The 15,125-nt window shown below is 54.5% G+C and overlaps 5 protein-coding genes across 5 annotated transcripts; all 5 read left to right on the top strand.

The window, feature by feature from the left end:
* Nucleotides 1–466: 466 nt before the first annotated feature.
* On the top strand, nt 467–4,699 carry K452DRAFT_233046 (uncharacterized protein; the record flags this gene model as incomplete). The annotated part of the gene is made up of 3 exons (XM_033537277.1): nt 467–3,384; nt 3,570–4,134; nt 4,187–4,699. 3 exons carry the CDS (start codon nt 467–469, stop codon nt 4,697–4,699), a joined length of 3,996 nt encoding a protein of 1,331 aa, XP_033394851.1.
* A 555-nt stretch (nt 4,700–5,254) lies between these two features.
* On the top strand, nt 5,255–6,985 carry K452DRAFT_255279 (uncharacterized protein). The gene is made up of 2 exons (XM_033538351.1): nt 5,255–5,306; nt 5,362–6,985. The coding sequence occupies exons 1-2, from the start codon at nt 5,280–5,282 to the stop codon at nt 6,766–6,768; spliced, it is 1,434 nt and encodes a 477-aa protein (XP_033394852.1). The 5' UTR covers nt 5,255–5,279; the 3' UTR covers nt 6,769–6,985.
* Nucleotides 6,986–7,522: 537 nt separating this feature from the next.
* On the top strand, nt 7,523–9,605 carry K452DRAFT_233098 (uncharacterized protein; the record flags this gene model as incomplete). Its single annotated transcript, XM_033537280.1, has 2 exons — nt 7,523–7,756; nt 7,884–9,605. 2 exons carry the CDS (start codon nt 7,523–7,525, stop codon nt 9,603–9,605), a joined length of 1,956 nt encoding a protein of 651 aa, XP_033394853.1.
* K452DRAFT_290238 (uncharacterized protein) lies at nt 9,398–10,767 on the top strand. Its single transcript, XM_033540967.1, has one exon. It carries the CDS (start codon nt 9,875–9,877, stop codon nt 10,472–10,474), a length of 600 nt encoding a protein of 199 aa, XP_033394854.1. The 5' UTR covers nt 9,398–9,874; the 3' UTR covers nt 10,475–10,767.
* Nucleotides 10,208–10,778, top strand: K452DRAFT_290239 (uncharacterized protein). Its single transcript, XM_033540968.1, has one exon. The coding sequence runs from the start codon at nt 10,487–10,489 to the stop codon at nt 10,697–10,699; it is 213 nt and encodes a 70-aa protein (XP_033394855.1). The 5' UTR covers nt 10,208–10,486; the 3' UTR covers nt 10,700–10,778.
* Nucleotides 10,779–15,125: the final 4,347 nt, after the last annotated feature.

Below are 15,125 nucleotides of genomic sequence, written 5' to 3' on the forward strand. Positions count from 1 at the left end.
CACCTAAGAGGTACTCTATAGGTACAATACATTTTGTACAAAATATAGTTGAGGCGTAAGCAAATTATCCGGGATCAGATGGTAAAATGGTCACGAGTCATACAAGAAGACATAATCTGTCGCATGACTCGTGCATTTCCCGTGCTCACCGGGTAACGGATGTGCGGCGCGGCTGTGGCGTTCCAGAACTAGGCAACAGCAACAACACCTTCACGTGCCCTGGTTCAAAGAAAGTCTCTAGCTGATGCCTGCAATACTGTTTCTCGAAATACTATGCACCTCCTCTGACCTCGTCGTTCTAGGACACATACGACCTTCTCTGAGAACGATTCTAGAACGACACATTCGAGTAGCGTCGGTGGCCTTAAGGGAGACGCCAAAACTCATCAATTCTCTCGACTGCATTCCTTTTCCGGCATCCGGAAATCCCCGCTAGTTCTGCAGTCCCCGGTTATAGCCTAGTATTATGGCTTCCTATCTCCCTCGTCGGTTGACCAAACTATATTCCGACACCAAGCAGGACATGGTGGCGGAGCAAGCCAAGCTTGAAAATGTCCCCCAGTTGAACGCTCTTCAGCGCAAATTTCGCATCCAAAAAGATCGTCTGGTAACTTGGGGCCTTGAATGGAGCGACAACAGTACTACTGCGCCTGAGGGTAGCATCGACGAATCCATAGCCCGAGCGGGGATGACCGAAACAGTGACAAGCGTCTTGAAGACCATACAAGACATACTGGACGAAGCAGATCACATCAGTCGCTCTGCAGAACATGAGGGCAGTGACAAAAGAGTAGAAAGGAGTCCGGGTAAATCATCTGGTAGTCGCTTTTGGACCCCAGCTGATAGAACACGTTATGTGGAACTGGCCGAACAGCTTGCTACTTCTATCGACACTCTCCATGGCATCTCACGATCCAGACGGGCTATAGATCGGGGAAATTACCAACTTGAGACAGAAGAAAAACTAATCGATCTTGATTCCTCTCCCCCAATAACAACTCAAAAATCTTTCGACGACGTCGATGCATACAACGATTCGATGCTCACACTTATCAGCCCGCCGAACCAAAGAGTGGTTGCAGGCTCAGAGGCGCCAGAGAAACTGGACCCAACCCGTCTGGTATTACCAGAAGAGGAACTTCCGCCATATGAGATTGTTGGAGCCCCGTCATGCACACGCTTAGTCGGTCATTTAAAGCAGTTGGATTCATCTTCCAACCAAGACCTGTTGAGCGACAGTTCCCCAACACCAGTACTCGTTGAATATGTGGGATATGATCCCACGTTTCGCCTTGCAGGGGTTTCACCTCCCCAGGAGCGTCTAGAGCAACTTCTAGAAGTTCTCTCTTTGGGAGTCGGTCGGTTCGGAGATGGCCCAGATGCCCCGGGATTTGGCACGTTGAAGTGCTTGGGATACTTCGAGGATCCAAAGCAACCTCGGTATGGCTTCGTCTTCGAGTTACCCAGCTTCGTAAGCTCTGGAATGATGAGATCACTGAGGGCGCCTGAAATCCAAGCACTGCGTCCTGTCACTCTCTTGAGTATCCTACAGGTTGGCTCAAAGTCGCATGGCGCGCAAAATACTCCAGGTGTAACTTACACACCACCGCTGGAACAACGATTTCGGATAGCACTCAACTTGGTCCTGTCATTTAGTAAACTTCACTCCAGCGGGTTTGAACACAAAGATGTCAACAGCAGCAATATTCTGTTCTTTTACAAGAATGGAAGGGTCCATCACCTCAACCACCGGAAGCCAGAGTACGAGCTTCGATCGCCATATCTTTGCTCCTTTGACGTCTTCTCTGACTACAATGTGGAAACGAGTACCGTCGAGAACGCACACATGAACATCTACAGACATCCGCACGATCCTCGAACCGGGTACTCAGAGCACAGAGACTACACACCCTATTTCGACATGTACAGTCTCGGCCTAATTCTTCTTGAAGTCGGCATGTGGCTTCCGCTTGCGGACCTGTTCAAGTCCAAATATACCCTGGCGGATTTCAAAATTCGTCTAGAGGACATTTGGATCCGAAAACTCTCTGGAAAATGTGGTACAGCATACATGCAAGCAGTAAGAGATTGCATCTCTGCTGCAGATAAGTGCCTTTCACTGGCTGAGATCAAAACAACCTACGACCGCATCCTTCGGCGGTTACATAGGTGCTGCCTCTTGGATGAGACAGACCCTTATGAACCCAACAGCAGATCATATTACTCGCCTCCAGACTTTGCAAGGGTTCCTAAACACCAGGAACGGATGTCTGGGCAGTTTACAAATCCATCCATGCCGCTCCTGAAAGGTTCATATCCTTACGAGATTTGGCCCGAACACCATCAGGATTCACGCAGAGAGCCTGGTCTCCCTCATTACCATGGCGTAGAGGTAAGGAGCACATCAGAGAGCTGGCTCATGGACCCTATCAATGCCCACTACGGGGGCTATAAGGATACATGGAACCCGGATGATATCTCCAAAACGAACGAAGGACAACACGGCTTGACCAAAGGGACTTCACCATCTATCTACAAGGAAAATCTGGCCACTGCTGCCAGCACCATCCAACGGGCTTGGCGCACGCATCGAATCAAAGTTTCCTTCCGTGAATACAGACGAAAGGTAATTATTGTTCAGAAGCATTGGCGGCAGCGGAAAGAGCAACGAGCTTTGGCACAGTTAGGGACACCACGACCAAGCCTGCAACGCTTGGGCGAGGATTCTTATCCCACGCCAGAATCGAACGTTGCCACAAATGACACGCACATCAATGCCTTCGTTAGAATGAAGCAGCACTGCCAAAGACCCAAGCGTAAGCTCCTTGTCCAGCCCCTTTGGCAACCCACACCAGAAATTGCCATGGAATGGGACCGCACATTGCTACCTCGCCTTATGCGGATCTGTGAGCGTGCTCTCAAGGATTCGACTGAGAGTTCGAGTATCGACCTTTTCGGTGTCGGATCGTCTCCATCAGAGGCGAAAGCAACAATCGTCGTCACCTGCACAAACACCACCAAAGTCAAATGCGTTCTCGCTCGAAAATTCAGCTACGATCGCGCTGTCTACGACCTCAAGGTTCACAAAGGCAAGGTCAAGCGGTCCAAATTGACTAGGCCGAGCAGAAGGCGGAGACCACCTCACAGATCCATGATGGAATACACGGAGGATGAAAGCAACGTCCCAGCCTTCAACAAGCATTTTCAACAAAGGCCAGTATGCGGAGCAAGTATCGGAGCTTATAACGGGGAACATTTACCGCCGGTATCCTATGGCGGTGTCATCTTGGTCGACGGAGAGCCCTTTGGTATGAGCGTTCATCATATGCTGGACGCCCCAAGCGAGGACGAAAGCGATTACGAAGACGACATCTCAGACATTGGGTAAGTATCTGCCATAAGGATGGCCGCTCTCTGTTCAACCACTTTTTCGTCAATGACCATGGTCAATCGCTACGCCTTTCGGTAGCGATAAGCATTTCATGCCTCCATCCAACTCTTAAAAAACCTTGAATTATTAGGCATCTTGCCAATCGACACAGAACTCTATTGCTAATCACCGAAACCAGATCCGAGGAAGTAGTCCGCTCAAGCTCTCATGTCAGCAGCTATCCGTGGACATCTGAGATAGGGACACAGCTATCACCCCAGGATAGTGTTCCTATGGCCTTCGAGATCTCTGATGATGAAGATTTCGAAGACGAAGCCAGCGACTTTCAAGATGATTCCACTTCGGAGTCCTCAGACAACGAAAGCGAAACGACAGCATCGGAAGCTGGCGACGTCCCAGGCATTGACGTTGGCGACGGTGACGAGATTACAATCACGCAGCCCGCCATTGACGACGTTGACGATGACTTCTTCCCTTGCGAGGAAGATCGTGAAGAAGACCATCTTGATTCGCATGAGCTGGGCCATGTGTATGCCTCTTCAGGAATCCGAAGATGGAACAGAGAAGGCGTGCTGCATGAGATCGACTGGAGTTTGCTGAAGTTGAATGACGAGAGACTACAACCGTACAATTTGGTACAAGGGGGAAAGCGTTACTTCAAGGATGGGGCCCTGTGTCCGAAACTAGTGGACCCAGTGAACAGGTTGTACTACGGTCCAGAAGACGATGAATATCCCAGTCGAGTGAGTCCCTTTAGCTCTCGGGAGTAAAGTCTCATCAAACTGACAAGCGCAGGTTGCAAAAGCTGAAGACCTCGCCAGTCTGCGAGTGCACTGCTTTGGACGGACTAGCGGCCTCAAAGGTGGTGTCATCAGCAACACGATGACGGCCGTTAAGGTACATGGCCGTAAGTCCTACGCACGAAGCTGGCTTGTAACTGGCGGCCTAGGCGTGGGCGGCGACTCAGGCGCCTGGGTCATCGATAACGAGCAAGGCCGCGTCTGCGGCCACATTCTGGCCTGGTGCAACCGCAACCATGTGGCATACATCTGCCCGATGGAGGTCCTGCTCGAAGACATAAGGCGTACTCTGGGCGCTTGCAAAGTCGTGCTGCCGGGCTCAGAGGAAGCAGAAGAGGAAGAGACGGATACGGAGGAAAATGGGAAGGAGAGTTTTGACCTGTCTGAGATTAAGTCGTTGAGTATCGATGAGGTGCAGGTGGCCCGCGATGTTAGGACGGCACTGAAGAGCATGGATGGCCCAGCGAGGATCGATCTGTACGGACGAAGGAATCGGCAGATGGCCTGAAAAGTTTGCTTGTGGAATTTGCTCGGATGGAGGGCCCAAAATCGGGGTTTCTTTGCTCTTTGAATGTCGACTTCTTTGTCTTTACAACCCGATCTCTCTTTATGAGCACGTATTATGAGGAAGTTCAGTGGACGCTTCATGATTGGCGGTACCTTTCATATCCCATATCGTCGAAAATTAAGTTGACATGAAGAAAAAGGCATCTCATGCTGGTCCAAGACAATTGCAGCACGGACAGCGACTCCTGGTGAGACTTTGCTGCTCATATGTAGTCGGCACAGACTCTTCACGCTCATACGATAAGATAATTTTCACATGCTGACGGGAGCAAAAGCTGGGGTGCATGCCAAGCTGTGCGATGACGTGTGGCGGGCGTTGACGTAGGGAGCCTGGGCCATTCCATTCCCCCGGACTCCGCAGCCATAATGCGGAGGTCACCATGTCTTCTTGATGTCGTTTGCCATCATCGCTGTTACCATTCGAAGCTGAACAGGACTCAGGTCGGACAACTCTAGTTTACATCTAAAGTTGATCACTACATTGATCTACTCGTATACCTTGCCCCGGTGCTGCCACAACCATGGCGCACGTCTACAATAGCCAGTTGGTATAGACGCTATGCCCGAAGCCGTCAGGACTTAGATAGCTAACCACAATCGCAGGATGCCTTCACTCTTTATCATCAGGTGCAAGAGGAGAAGAAACCCCATTCTTCCATCGGCCCCGCTCTGCCAGCACTCGGTCACGCCACGTCCGGGGCGATCGGGTCAGCACTCGCGCACTTAGCGATCTATCCGCTGGATCTGATCATCACGCGGCTGCAGGTGCAGTCACAGTTCAAGAGCTCGGCTGAAGACGGCGACGACGACGAATATGCGGATGTTGTGGACGCGATCAAAAAGATCTACGCACGCGAAGGCGGCTTGACCGCATTCTACAGTGGCGTGGGCCATGACACAGCCAAGAGCATCGCGGACAACTTTTTGTTCTTTTTAGCGTACAATTTTGTGCGCGAGGCGCGGCAGCGCGCGCGCAGCGACGGCAAGGCGTTGCCCGTGCTGGAAGAAATCGCGGTCGGCATGCTTGCTGGTGCGTTTTCCAAATTTTGGACCACGCCCGTGCAGAACATTGTCACGCGCAAGCAGACGGCGTCGATGGTGGCTGCGCGCTCCAAGACGAGCAGCGTCAGTCCCCAGCTCAGCACCAAGGATATTGCGCTGCAGATTAAAGACGAGAAGGGCCTGCAAGGCTTCTGGACGGGCTACTCGGCCCAGTTGATATTGACTATCAACCCGGCGCTGACGTTCCTGCTGCATGAGACGCTGCTGCGCACACTGGTCCCCAAATCCAGACGCGCGGATCCGGGCCCAAGGCTCACGTTTCTGGTTGCCGCGTTGAGCAAGGCGATAGCGTCTACAATCACGTATCCCGTCTCTCTGGCGAAGACGCGCGCACAGGTGTCGTCGCAGTCACCTGCCTCAACCGCAGATGCAGAGCCTTTGCAGGAGAAGGCGTCCGATGCAGAGGCAGTCAAAAAAGCGAGAAAAGCAAGCCGCGCCACAATATTCGGCTCTATTCTCGAGCTAGCGCGCAGAGAAGGCGTGGCAGGCTTGTACCAGGGCCTTGGAGGAGAAGTGTTGAAGGGCTTCTTCACGCACGGGCTAACCATGCTGCTGAAGGAGCGGATACACGGGGTGGTGATTCAATTGTATTTTTTGGTACTCAAGGCGCTGAAGAAGTATCCAAGCCCACACGAGCTGGCCGCACAGACGGTGCCGGAAGGTTTCAAGGAAGGGTTCGAGAACGTTTCAACGCAGGTGCAGGATGGGTTCAAGGCGGCGGCGGGCCAGGCACAACAGGGCCTTCAGGCGGGAATGGAATCGGGTAGGGAAATTGTGTCAGAGGCGCAAGAAGGATTCAAGGCTGGGGTGGAGTCGTCGCGAGAAGTGGCGTCGGGCGCAGCATCACACGCGCACAAGGCGATGGAGAAGGGACGCGCCCAAGTGGGGGACGCGTACGGGAAGGGCAAGGAATGGTTGAGGGACAACGGCGACGGGCAGAAGGATTGATGCCTGAGCGCGACACGCGCCTGATGTAGCCGGGAGTCCCATGGCGGCGTGGTTGTGCGTGTAGCGGGCGTAGCGAGAAGTAGGCGATGCGGTGAGGGCGCGCGGGAACGGGAAAAGGAAACGAGCGTCGACGGACGCGGGCAACGTACGGGAGGCGGACGGGAGGGGGGGTCTTTTGGAGTCGCGGGCGCGCTCACAACAATGGATTGAGGCCGTCTTTGATGGATTGTGCTTGCAGTCTTTTGCCTAATGGCGACGACGACGCTGCATGCAGACTGACCTGCTACCCTTGTCAAGCGGCTTCGCGCTCTGTTCACGAGGCAACCAAAGCGCCTAGGCGTCGATTGCACCGCACCGCACCCTCTCAAGACAACAGTCTGCAACGACCACCAACTCACCCAACGCCCGACTTACCACCCCCCGGAGAGCCCGCGCGCCGCAAGAAATGGACGCCGGGCGAGCGCGACAGTAACCACGACCACGACACGACCCAGACAGCCGCTCGATTATCGCTCCGCCGCCGCTCACCACTCTCCCCCAGACTTCACACCGCCGACACCCACTCCGTTGAGTCCCGCGCCGCAACACCGCACCAAACCACCCACGACCCCCCGCCGCTGCCGACAGCGACGACTACTTGACGACTCTTTACTGCCGCCACGACTATCGTAACGACCTCCCCCCCCCCCCGCCACGGACCACCCCACACTCAGGATAAGGAGCCCCCAGCAGGCCCCATAGTCGAGCACCGGCCATGCCATCAGCCGCCGAACCCCCCTCGTCCCCCACCGCGGGCGGCTCTCTCGAGGAAGACCTCGCCTACTACAAAGCCCAGTATGAGCAGCTCGAAGTCGAGCTGCAGGAGTTCCAGGCCTCCAGCCGCGAGCTCGAGGCCGAGCTCGAGCGGGACATCGAAGCGTCCGAGAAGCGCGAACGAGGCTTGAAGGAGAAGGTCGAAGGCTTGGGCTTTGAGGTCGAGGAGTGGAAGGTGAGTCGAAGGACCCCCTGAATGGCAGCGCATTCGTCGGCTTGACGGCGAGTGCCCCCCTGGAGGGTTTTGGATGCGGCATGCAGGCGCCTAGTCGTCAGGACGGGGGCTGACCGGTCTGCCTCAGGCCAAATACAAGCAATCCAAAACCGAAGCCAACGGCGCTCAAAACGCGCTTCAGCGGGAGATCACGACTCTCCGCGACCAGAACCGGACACTACAGCTCACACTGCGGGACATTGAAGTCGCAAACGACGAGCACGAGCGTCAAGCTCGCTATCACACCTCATCATTGGAAGACCTCGAGCAAAAGTACAACGTCACGATAGAGCGTGGCGTCATGCTCGAGGAAGAAATCAAGGCGGGTGAGCAGGAGCGTGAGGATCTCCGGATAGAGAACCAGCGCCTGCGTGATGAGCTGTCTGACATCTCCATCGAAACCGACATCATCAAGGAGAAGCTTCGTCTTGCTGAGGACACCGTCACTCGTTTCCGTGACCAGAAAGCTCGTGCGTTCACATCGGGCGAAAGGCCGCGCTCACCCGTTTCAGAGACGTCAACGTCCGCCACCACCGTTTCATCGCCCACCATGTCGACACCGCCCCCCATCAAGGAAAAGCGGACCAGCGTGCCTACCCCGCCTTCGCCGCCGCCTTCCGAGTATCCCGAGCACACCAAGGAAAGAATCACTCCGATTCAACGCAAGCGCTCGGTTGCCGTCCATGATAACACGACGCCTCGTGCAGTCAACTACCCCAGCGGTGCTAGACACTCACGCGCTCCGTCGATCCCGTGGAGCTCGTCGACCGCCAGCGGCCGCCAGACACCCGCGAATCGCACCACCAGGAAGGGCTTGCACTCTAACCGCTCCAGCGCCGATGGCTTGCCACGCTCGAGCTCGTTGTACCAGATCCGGGGCCTCATTGGCAAGATGCAGAAACTCGAAGCACGCGTGCACAGTGCGCGGAGCAAGCTTCCCGGCCCGACGACCACGCCGCCGCGGGCGAGTCCCCGCAACAACAGCGCTAATGGTCAGCACCCACTTCCCATCGGCCACACTCTCCGCAAGCGCACCAGCAACAGCACGACCAGCTCTGTCAGTAACAGTGGCCAAGAGACCGCCCCGCCCGTTAGCAAGCTCTCGTTCGGAACTCCCACCAACACCAAGAGCGCCAACGGCACCAGCCTCGGGCCGTTTATCGCCAGCAGCACCGTTAGCGGCAGCAGCCGGCCGAGCAGCAGGAACAGCGGCAGTGATCGATCGGCCGTTGGACGGCCGACTAGCCGCACCAGCCACACCTCGAGCAACATCACAGGCGGCCGTACGACACCGATCGGCCACTACTCGACATCCTCGACAACAGAGGCCCGGAGACCGCGTTCAAGCGTCAGCAGGGCTGCGCGTGATCCTTGGGGTGACCGGTATGGTGGCCGCGCTACGCTGTCAGTGAACCACAACCACAGCCAATCGGTTTCAGACCAGCGGTATGGACGGGCACGTGCGCTCAGTCGGCGTGAGCTTGATGACGACGACGACGATGACGATGAGGATGACCGCCGCCGCCGCCCTAGCCGCACCAACCGCCTTGTGACGCCGGTCAAGCGGGCCGACTTCAGCAAGAGCGTTGGGGCCGCCTCGACCGGCATCCCGAAATTCTCACCTGGCTCCGGCATCCCAGCTCCTAGCGGCTTACCTGCTCCTCGCGGCTTACCTGTGCCCAGCTCCTTGCCGCGGACAAGCATTGGCAGGAGGAAGACCGTGACGGAGAGAGACTCGCCATCAGAGCCGCCGCGCACGCGTACCATCGGAAGACAGAGAGGATACAGCGAAGTGGGCGAGACGTGGTAGATTGGTTGGCCCGGAAGGATGATGCGTGATAGCGTTCATGCATTTGCTGCATGCATCATCTGGCAGGGCCTCAACAGGGGACGGGGCATGGAGAGGCAGACGATGAGATATGAGAGGATGATGATGTACGGAGGACCAGAGATGGAGAAATTGAGAGACGGAAGCAGATGAGAGACACGAAACACCAGCGATGATGGACCAAAACATCGCACATCAGGACCGATAACAGCCGACCGACCGAACGACCAACCGACCGCAAGGAGGACACCATGAAGGAGGAATCACATTTTCAGAGAATTCCCCCAGGTTGTCCTGCTTTGCTCGCACTTTCCTTGCCGAACAGCCACACCATAGAGCTCTATACAGCTCGCACAAATTTTCCTTGGGCTTTTTTATGTTTGTCTCTTTTGTTGTTTCCTTATTTTTTACAAAATGGGGACATGAACGCACACACCACACACAACACACTCTTTGAACAGTTTCATGATACCCCCTCACAACCACACACACTTTACGCACGATGCAAGCAAGCAAGCGATTCTCTCGTTACTTTTTTTCATATTTTTCTCCTGTTATTTCGATTTTCCCTTACAAACAAAGAAACCACTGGGCAGTCGCCCACACTCTCTTCTCTCTCCTACACGTATACTGCGTGCAAGGCGCTCTCGCCCGCGCAACCGGTCGCTCGCTACCATGGCTCCTTTGTCATACTATATCTCCTTTTTCCTACATTTTATCGGCACGGCTACACCACCAAAAACCATCGGTCCAACCACGGAAAAACGAAACAAAACAGCGGCAAAGGAAAGACGAAGGAAGCTAGCAGCAAAAGCTCTCGCGGTCGAAAAGTGGCGGCGGCGGCGCGCTGATCCTGGCTTTCGATGCCTTTCTCTCTCCCTGCGCTCCCGGTCTCTCGGTCCTCTCTCCTCTCTCTCGTCCTCGGTCACCTTCTTCCTCCTCGGAGTATCCCACTCGACTCAACCTCTTCCTTTTTTGGCCTTCCGTCTTCCTTTGCGGAACCCCAACCTTTTTATTGTATTTTGCTTTTTCTTTCAACGGCGTTTTTTCAGTCTAGTGTGTGCGAGTATTTCTAACAGTTTGGCACTGCAATTGAGAATTATTTTTACTGATTCTTTGTTCTTTTGCTTTTTTTTTTTTTTTTTTTTTTTTTTTCCTACTGCGGGAACAACATCGGGTCGGGCGCTCGGCGCTGGGGTTATGTGCCCTGACATGGGTTCCTTAGTGAGGGGCTTGCTTGGGTGGCCGTTTTTGCGTGCCGCGGCGTACGCCTTGCCTTGCCTGGTCTGGTCTGTTCTTCTGTTGCTGTTTGTTTGTTTGTTCGTTTGCGTTGTTTGCTTTTTTTTTCTTTCGTGCCATGCTGGGCGCGGTTTGCTTGCTATCGGTCTCGCTCGTTTGGAGATTGATAGCGGGTGGGTCGGGCTCGGTGGGCTCTTCTTCTAGTTGTTAGTTGTTTGTTTTGGGCGTTTTTCTGCGTTTTCAAAGGGTCCGTTGCTCTTGCTGCTGCTGTTGTTGCCGTCGTCGTCTCTGTGGAGAAAGAAGGGACTCGCTGTTGATGGAAATTGAACTGGACTGGATGCGATGGCATGGGATGGGATGGATCGGCAATGAAAGAATGCATATAGTTAGTAGTGAGTGTTAAAAGTGCTGAAGATTGAGCTTGAGCTTGAGCGATTGTGGATGTGGATATGGATGTGAATTGTGGTTGTGCTTATATGTATGTATGTATGTACGCGGGGTACGCGGAGTGTTTGCTGGGGCTTGCTGTAGCTGTAGATGCCTGGGTTTGGACTGGCTGGGCTGGCTGGTCTGGTCTGGTCTGGTCTGGTCTGGCTGGCTGGTCTGGCAGGGCAGGGCAGGGCAATGGCGCAATGCAAATACGAGGGTCTTTGGTTATGTCTGTGTGCGTGCGTGCGTGCGTGTTGTGTGTAGACGAGGGGGTGTGCTGCTTATGTGCTGCTTATGTTGTGATGGTTGTTGGCATGCGGGCTTGATGCTTGACGTGGTTTTTGTGTGGGGGTGGGGAAGGTGAGGTGTGTTGTGTTGTGCGGGGTGCGGGGTGTGGGATGTGGGATGTAGGATGTGTGTGTTGGGCGCTTTGTTGTGTGTTGTGTGTGCGTGAGGTGTGTATGTGAGGTGTACGTGAAGTGAGGTGTAGTGTTGTGAGGGTAAAATGCGCTGGGGAAGCGGAGGGGTTATAGTTGTTGATGGTTGGGGTGGGTGGGTAAATAAGTAGGTGGATCGAGTTGGAGATGTATAGATGTGGAAGTGGATGTATATGTAGATATAGATGTAGATGTAGATAGACGTGGATATAGATAGACGTAAACAGAAATATAGGTATTATAGACAAGTCTACACACTCTCAGAAACGAAACAACAAAAGCAGAATAAAACAAACTTATACAATTGATCTGACTTGGTTACTCGATATAGTATGCTAAACTTCACCTCCATCTCTACTACACCCGCACCACATACCTACCCAGCTCCTCCCTTCCCTCCTTACCACCCACACCTTTCCAGCCCATCCTCTAAATATAAACACAACAAGCATCCTACGACACACCCCACAGCCACCGTTATTTTTAATCTCCCAGCCACCAGCAGCACCACATGCAACGCGCGACAAAATTAGAACGAGATGAAGTGCGCTTGCCAACTCATCAGCGGCGAGGGCGTGCGCGCGCGCGGGGTGGCTGTGGGGGCGTGCGCGGGGGACGGGCTGGCCGAGTGTGCGCGCCGGGGGCCGCGCGCGACGGGATGCGGAATAGGGCATGCTGTAGCGCTGCGCGCTGCGCGCTGCACGCGAGAGAGGGGAAAGGGGGTGCGCGTGTGGATAGGGGTGAGGGGTGAGGGGATGGGGATGCGGGTGGGTGGGTTGGTGGGTGTGCATTGCGGGGAGGGACGGATGGTGATGGTGATGGGTATGCATGGATGGTTTCACCAAGGTAGGTAGGACAGACACAGTAGATATAGTAGGTAAGCAGACCGTCTTGACTCTCAATTGCGGCGCCAAAAGCGGTAGTAGTCCTACCTAGGTATGAACGCCCCTCTATCCAACCCCAAATCCAATACCGTCACGCCATCGCCCCCTTCCCCGCCAGCCCTACGCCCTACGCCTTACGCCCTAGCCCTAGCTCTACGCCACGTATGAAGGCACAGTCACGCCCTGCATGCCTCGTGCGCGCGTGCGCGCGTGCGTGCGTGCGTGCGGCAGCGCAGCGGACACGCGTGGGCGCGGGTGCGGTAGGGCGTAGGGCGTAGGGCGTAGGGCGTGTGTACACGTAGGTATGTGTGTATTTTAGGAACGAACGTACGTAGGGCTGCGTTAGGGCTGGGGATGCGTGCTGCTTTACTGTTAGGTAGTGTGATGAGAATGAGGGTGGGTTGAGTTAGGGTGGTTGAGTGATGGGGTTGGGTTGGGCAAGACGACATCCGCCGTGCTTGTACGAGTATGTTGGTTTGTAAGATGAGTTTGCTTGATGACGGCTGAGTTGCGGCTGTTGTTCGTTCTGGTTGGGTTGCTGTGTGTTTGGTCTGGGGCGCCAGCGTGATGAGGTGTCGACTGTCTTTTCCTCTCTCTTTGCTTCGATATAATACTCCAGGTTGACGTTTTCCTTGTCTTCAGTCTCGTGTTCTTAGATTCAGCTCCAGCCCAACTCCAGGCATTTTCACAGCTGTCTCTTCTTCCACCTTGACTACCGCCTCACCTCGAGCAGCACCCTAATAACGTAACTATGCGCGCGACCTTCCGCCGTGTCTCTCTCGATAGGTAGGATGTCGCTGTTCCAGCTGGAATATACCTCTTTAGAAATACTCTCCCCGATGCGGGTTCTCTCCTGCGTTCGGCGGCTCTACGTGCTCCGCGATCAATCTAGATACCCGTTCACATATACGACGACACTGGTCTCGATGCCTCGGCAGTGAAGACCTGACGGTGCGAACGGGCAACGTACGCCACACTATTTCACTATTTCCGCGTTGACACGCCGTGCCTGTGATAGTGTCGCGTAGACTGTATACGTACCTCATCCCCAGCAGGTCATCAGGCACTATCTCACCGGCATGGTAACCGATGCTCCTATGACTTTTACTGTTTTCTCGTTTCCTTCTCTTGGCCATCTTTGAAGCCTCTTGCTTCTTTGACGCGGGGTATATGGGTTGTTGTTTGTTCTACTACTTCTTATATACCTACCGCCGAAGGGTCACGGTCGAGATCTATCGAGATCAGATCCGGCTAATAGTGATCATTGTTAACGAGCAGCTCTTCAGTGGTACCGGTCTTGGACGCATTTATGGAGCTTTCGATCTTGTCCATCGATGGTGGTATTCTCTTGTCGAGCTCAACTATTCGTTGACTTGCTTTTGGACTACTTCGAAGTGCCTTCGGTGATGGACTTTGCCTCGAAGATGGTGCGCAGAGATAGATAGCATAAACGAGGTGTAACAATTAGAGCAGTGGAAACTTCCGTCACCGTCAAGCGGGATTTACCGCATTACGAGATAATGACGCTTGTACGGAGTGGAAGAAGAATCCAGTTAAGGTGTTTGTCGTATGTGTGTGCTCCAAAACCTTTTCACTCATGTCCAAGATATAGGCTTGTAGCCAGACAAGGAGTATCGTTCCTTGTCTCGCTGGAAGGTGAATCTCGGTTGACGGTGACGGACTTTAATTGAGCTGTCAAGTAGCAGAATCCTACCAAGACCCGTCTTTATCTTCGGAGGCGGCAGCGCGAGGGTACAAGAGCGTTGGAGGAGCGGGCGCGAGCACCGTGATGGGCGTCCTGTGCGATTGGGGAGGTGCGAGGTAGATATAAAGCAGCACCTAGAAAATAGGCTTTGGGGTTGATGGTCTGTGTGCAGTGAGGCGCGACAGAATGGCCTGATTTGCAAGGACGGGCGGTGCGGGCAGCGGGCGGGTAGGGCGATCGCGCGAGGACCCTGCGTGCGGTGGACTGCGGGAGGCGCACACGCGGGGTGCTGGCCTTGATTGCTTGTTTTTTTCGCCCTGGTTGCTGGAGCTGGGGAGCTGGTGGTGTGGGTTGCAACGGAGGTGCTGCTTTCTTGGACCGGGGGGCTGGGGAGCGGGACCCGCGCAGAGACGAGATTGTCCTCCCAAACTCCACCTCGCCGAGCTCCATGCCGACGACAGCCGACTCCGGTTCGGCACATATCGCACGGTGCCTCGACCTCGACGTCACTCGACCCCAACGACGCCGCCGCTGTGGCTTGGTGCAACCTCAGCTCCCTCTGCGTTGGTGGTGGATGTTGTCACCATTGTTGCTATCCACATACACTCATACACATACACATGCACATACAGCATACACAATTAGATGGGTATTGTTGGTGGCTTTCCGTGGAACGGGCGGAAGTGCTGAGGTGAGCCGGTGAGCTGAGTTGAGCTGACTGATTGGGGCATAATCCATTGTTGGAAGCGCGTCGGGTCACAGTAACTCCTAGCGTCAGCCTCACCGCTGCTCGATTCACTCAATCAAG

This window comes from Aplosporella prunicola (assembly GCF_010093885.1).
Source record: "Aplosporella prunicola CBS 121167 unplaced genomic scaffold K452scaffold_21, whole genome shotgun sequence".
NCBI classification, from domain to species: domain Eukaryota; kingdom Fungi; phylum Ascomycota; class Dothideomycetes; order Botryosphaeriales; family Aplosporellaceae; genus Aplosporella; species Aplosporella prunicola.

Excerpts from the sequence above, each read along its gene's own strand:
- K452DRAFT_255279 (XM_033538351.1), top strand. The coding sequence starts at position 5,280 with ATGGCGCACGTCTACAATAGCCAGTTG. Across the intron at positions 5,307-5,361 it reads ACGTCTACAATAGCCAGTTG|GATGCCTTCACTCTTTATCA; the intron begins GTATAGACGCTA and ends CCACAATCGCAG.
- K452DRAFT_290238 (XM_033540967.1), top strand. The coding sequence starts at position 9,875 with ATGAAGGAGGAATCACATTTTCAGAGAATTCCCCCAGGTTGTCCTGCT.
- K452DRAFT_290239 (XM_033540968.1), top strand. The coding sequence starts at position 10,487 with ATGCCTTTCTCTCTCCCTGCGCTCCCGGTCTCTCGGTCCTCTCTCCTC.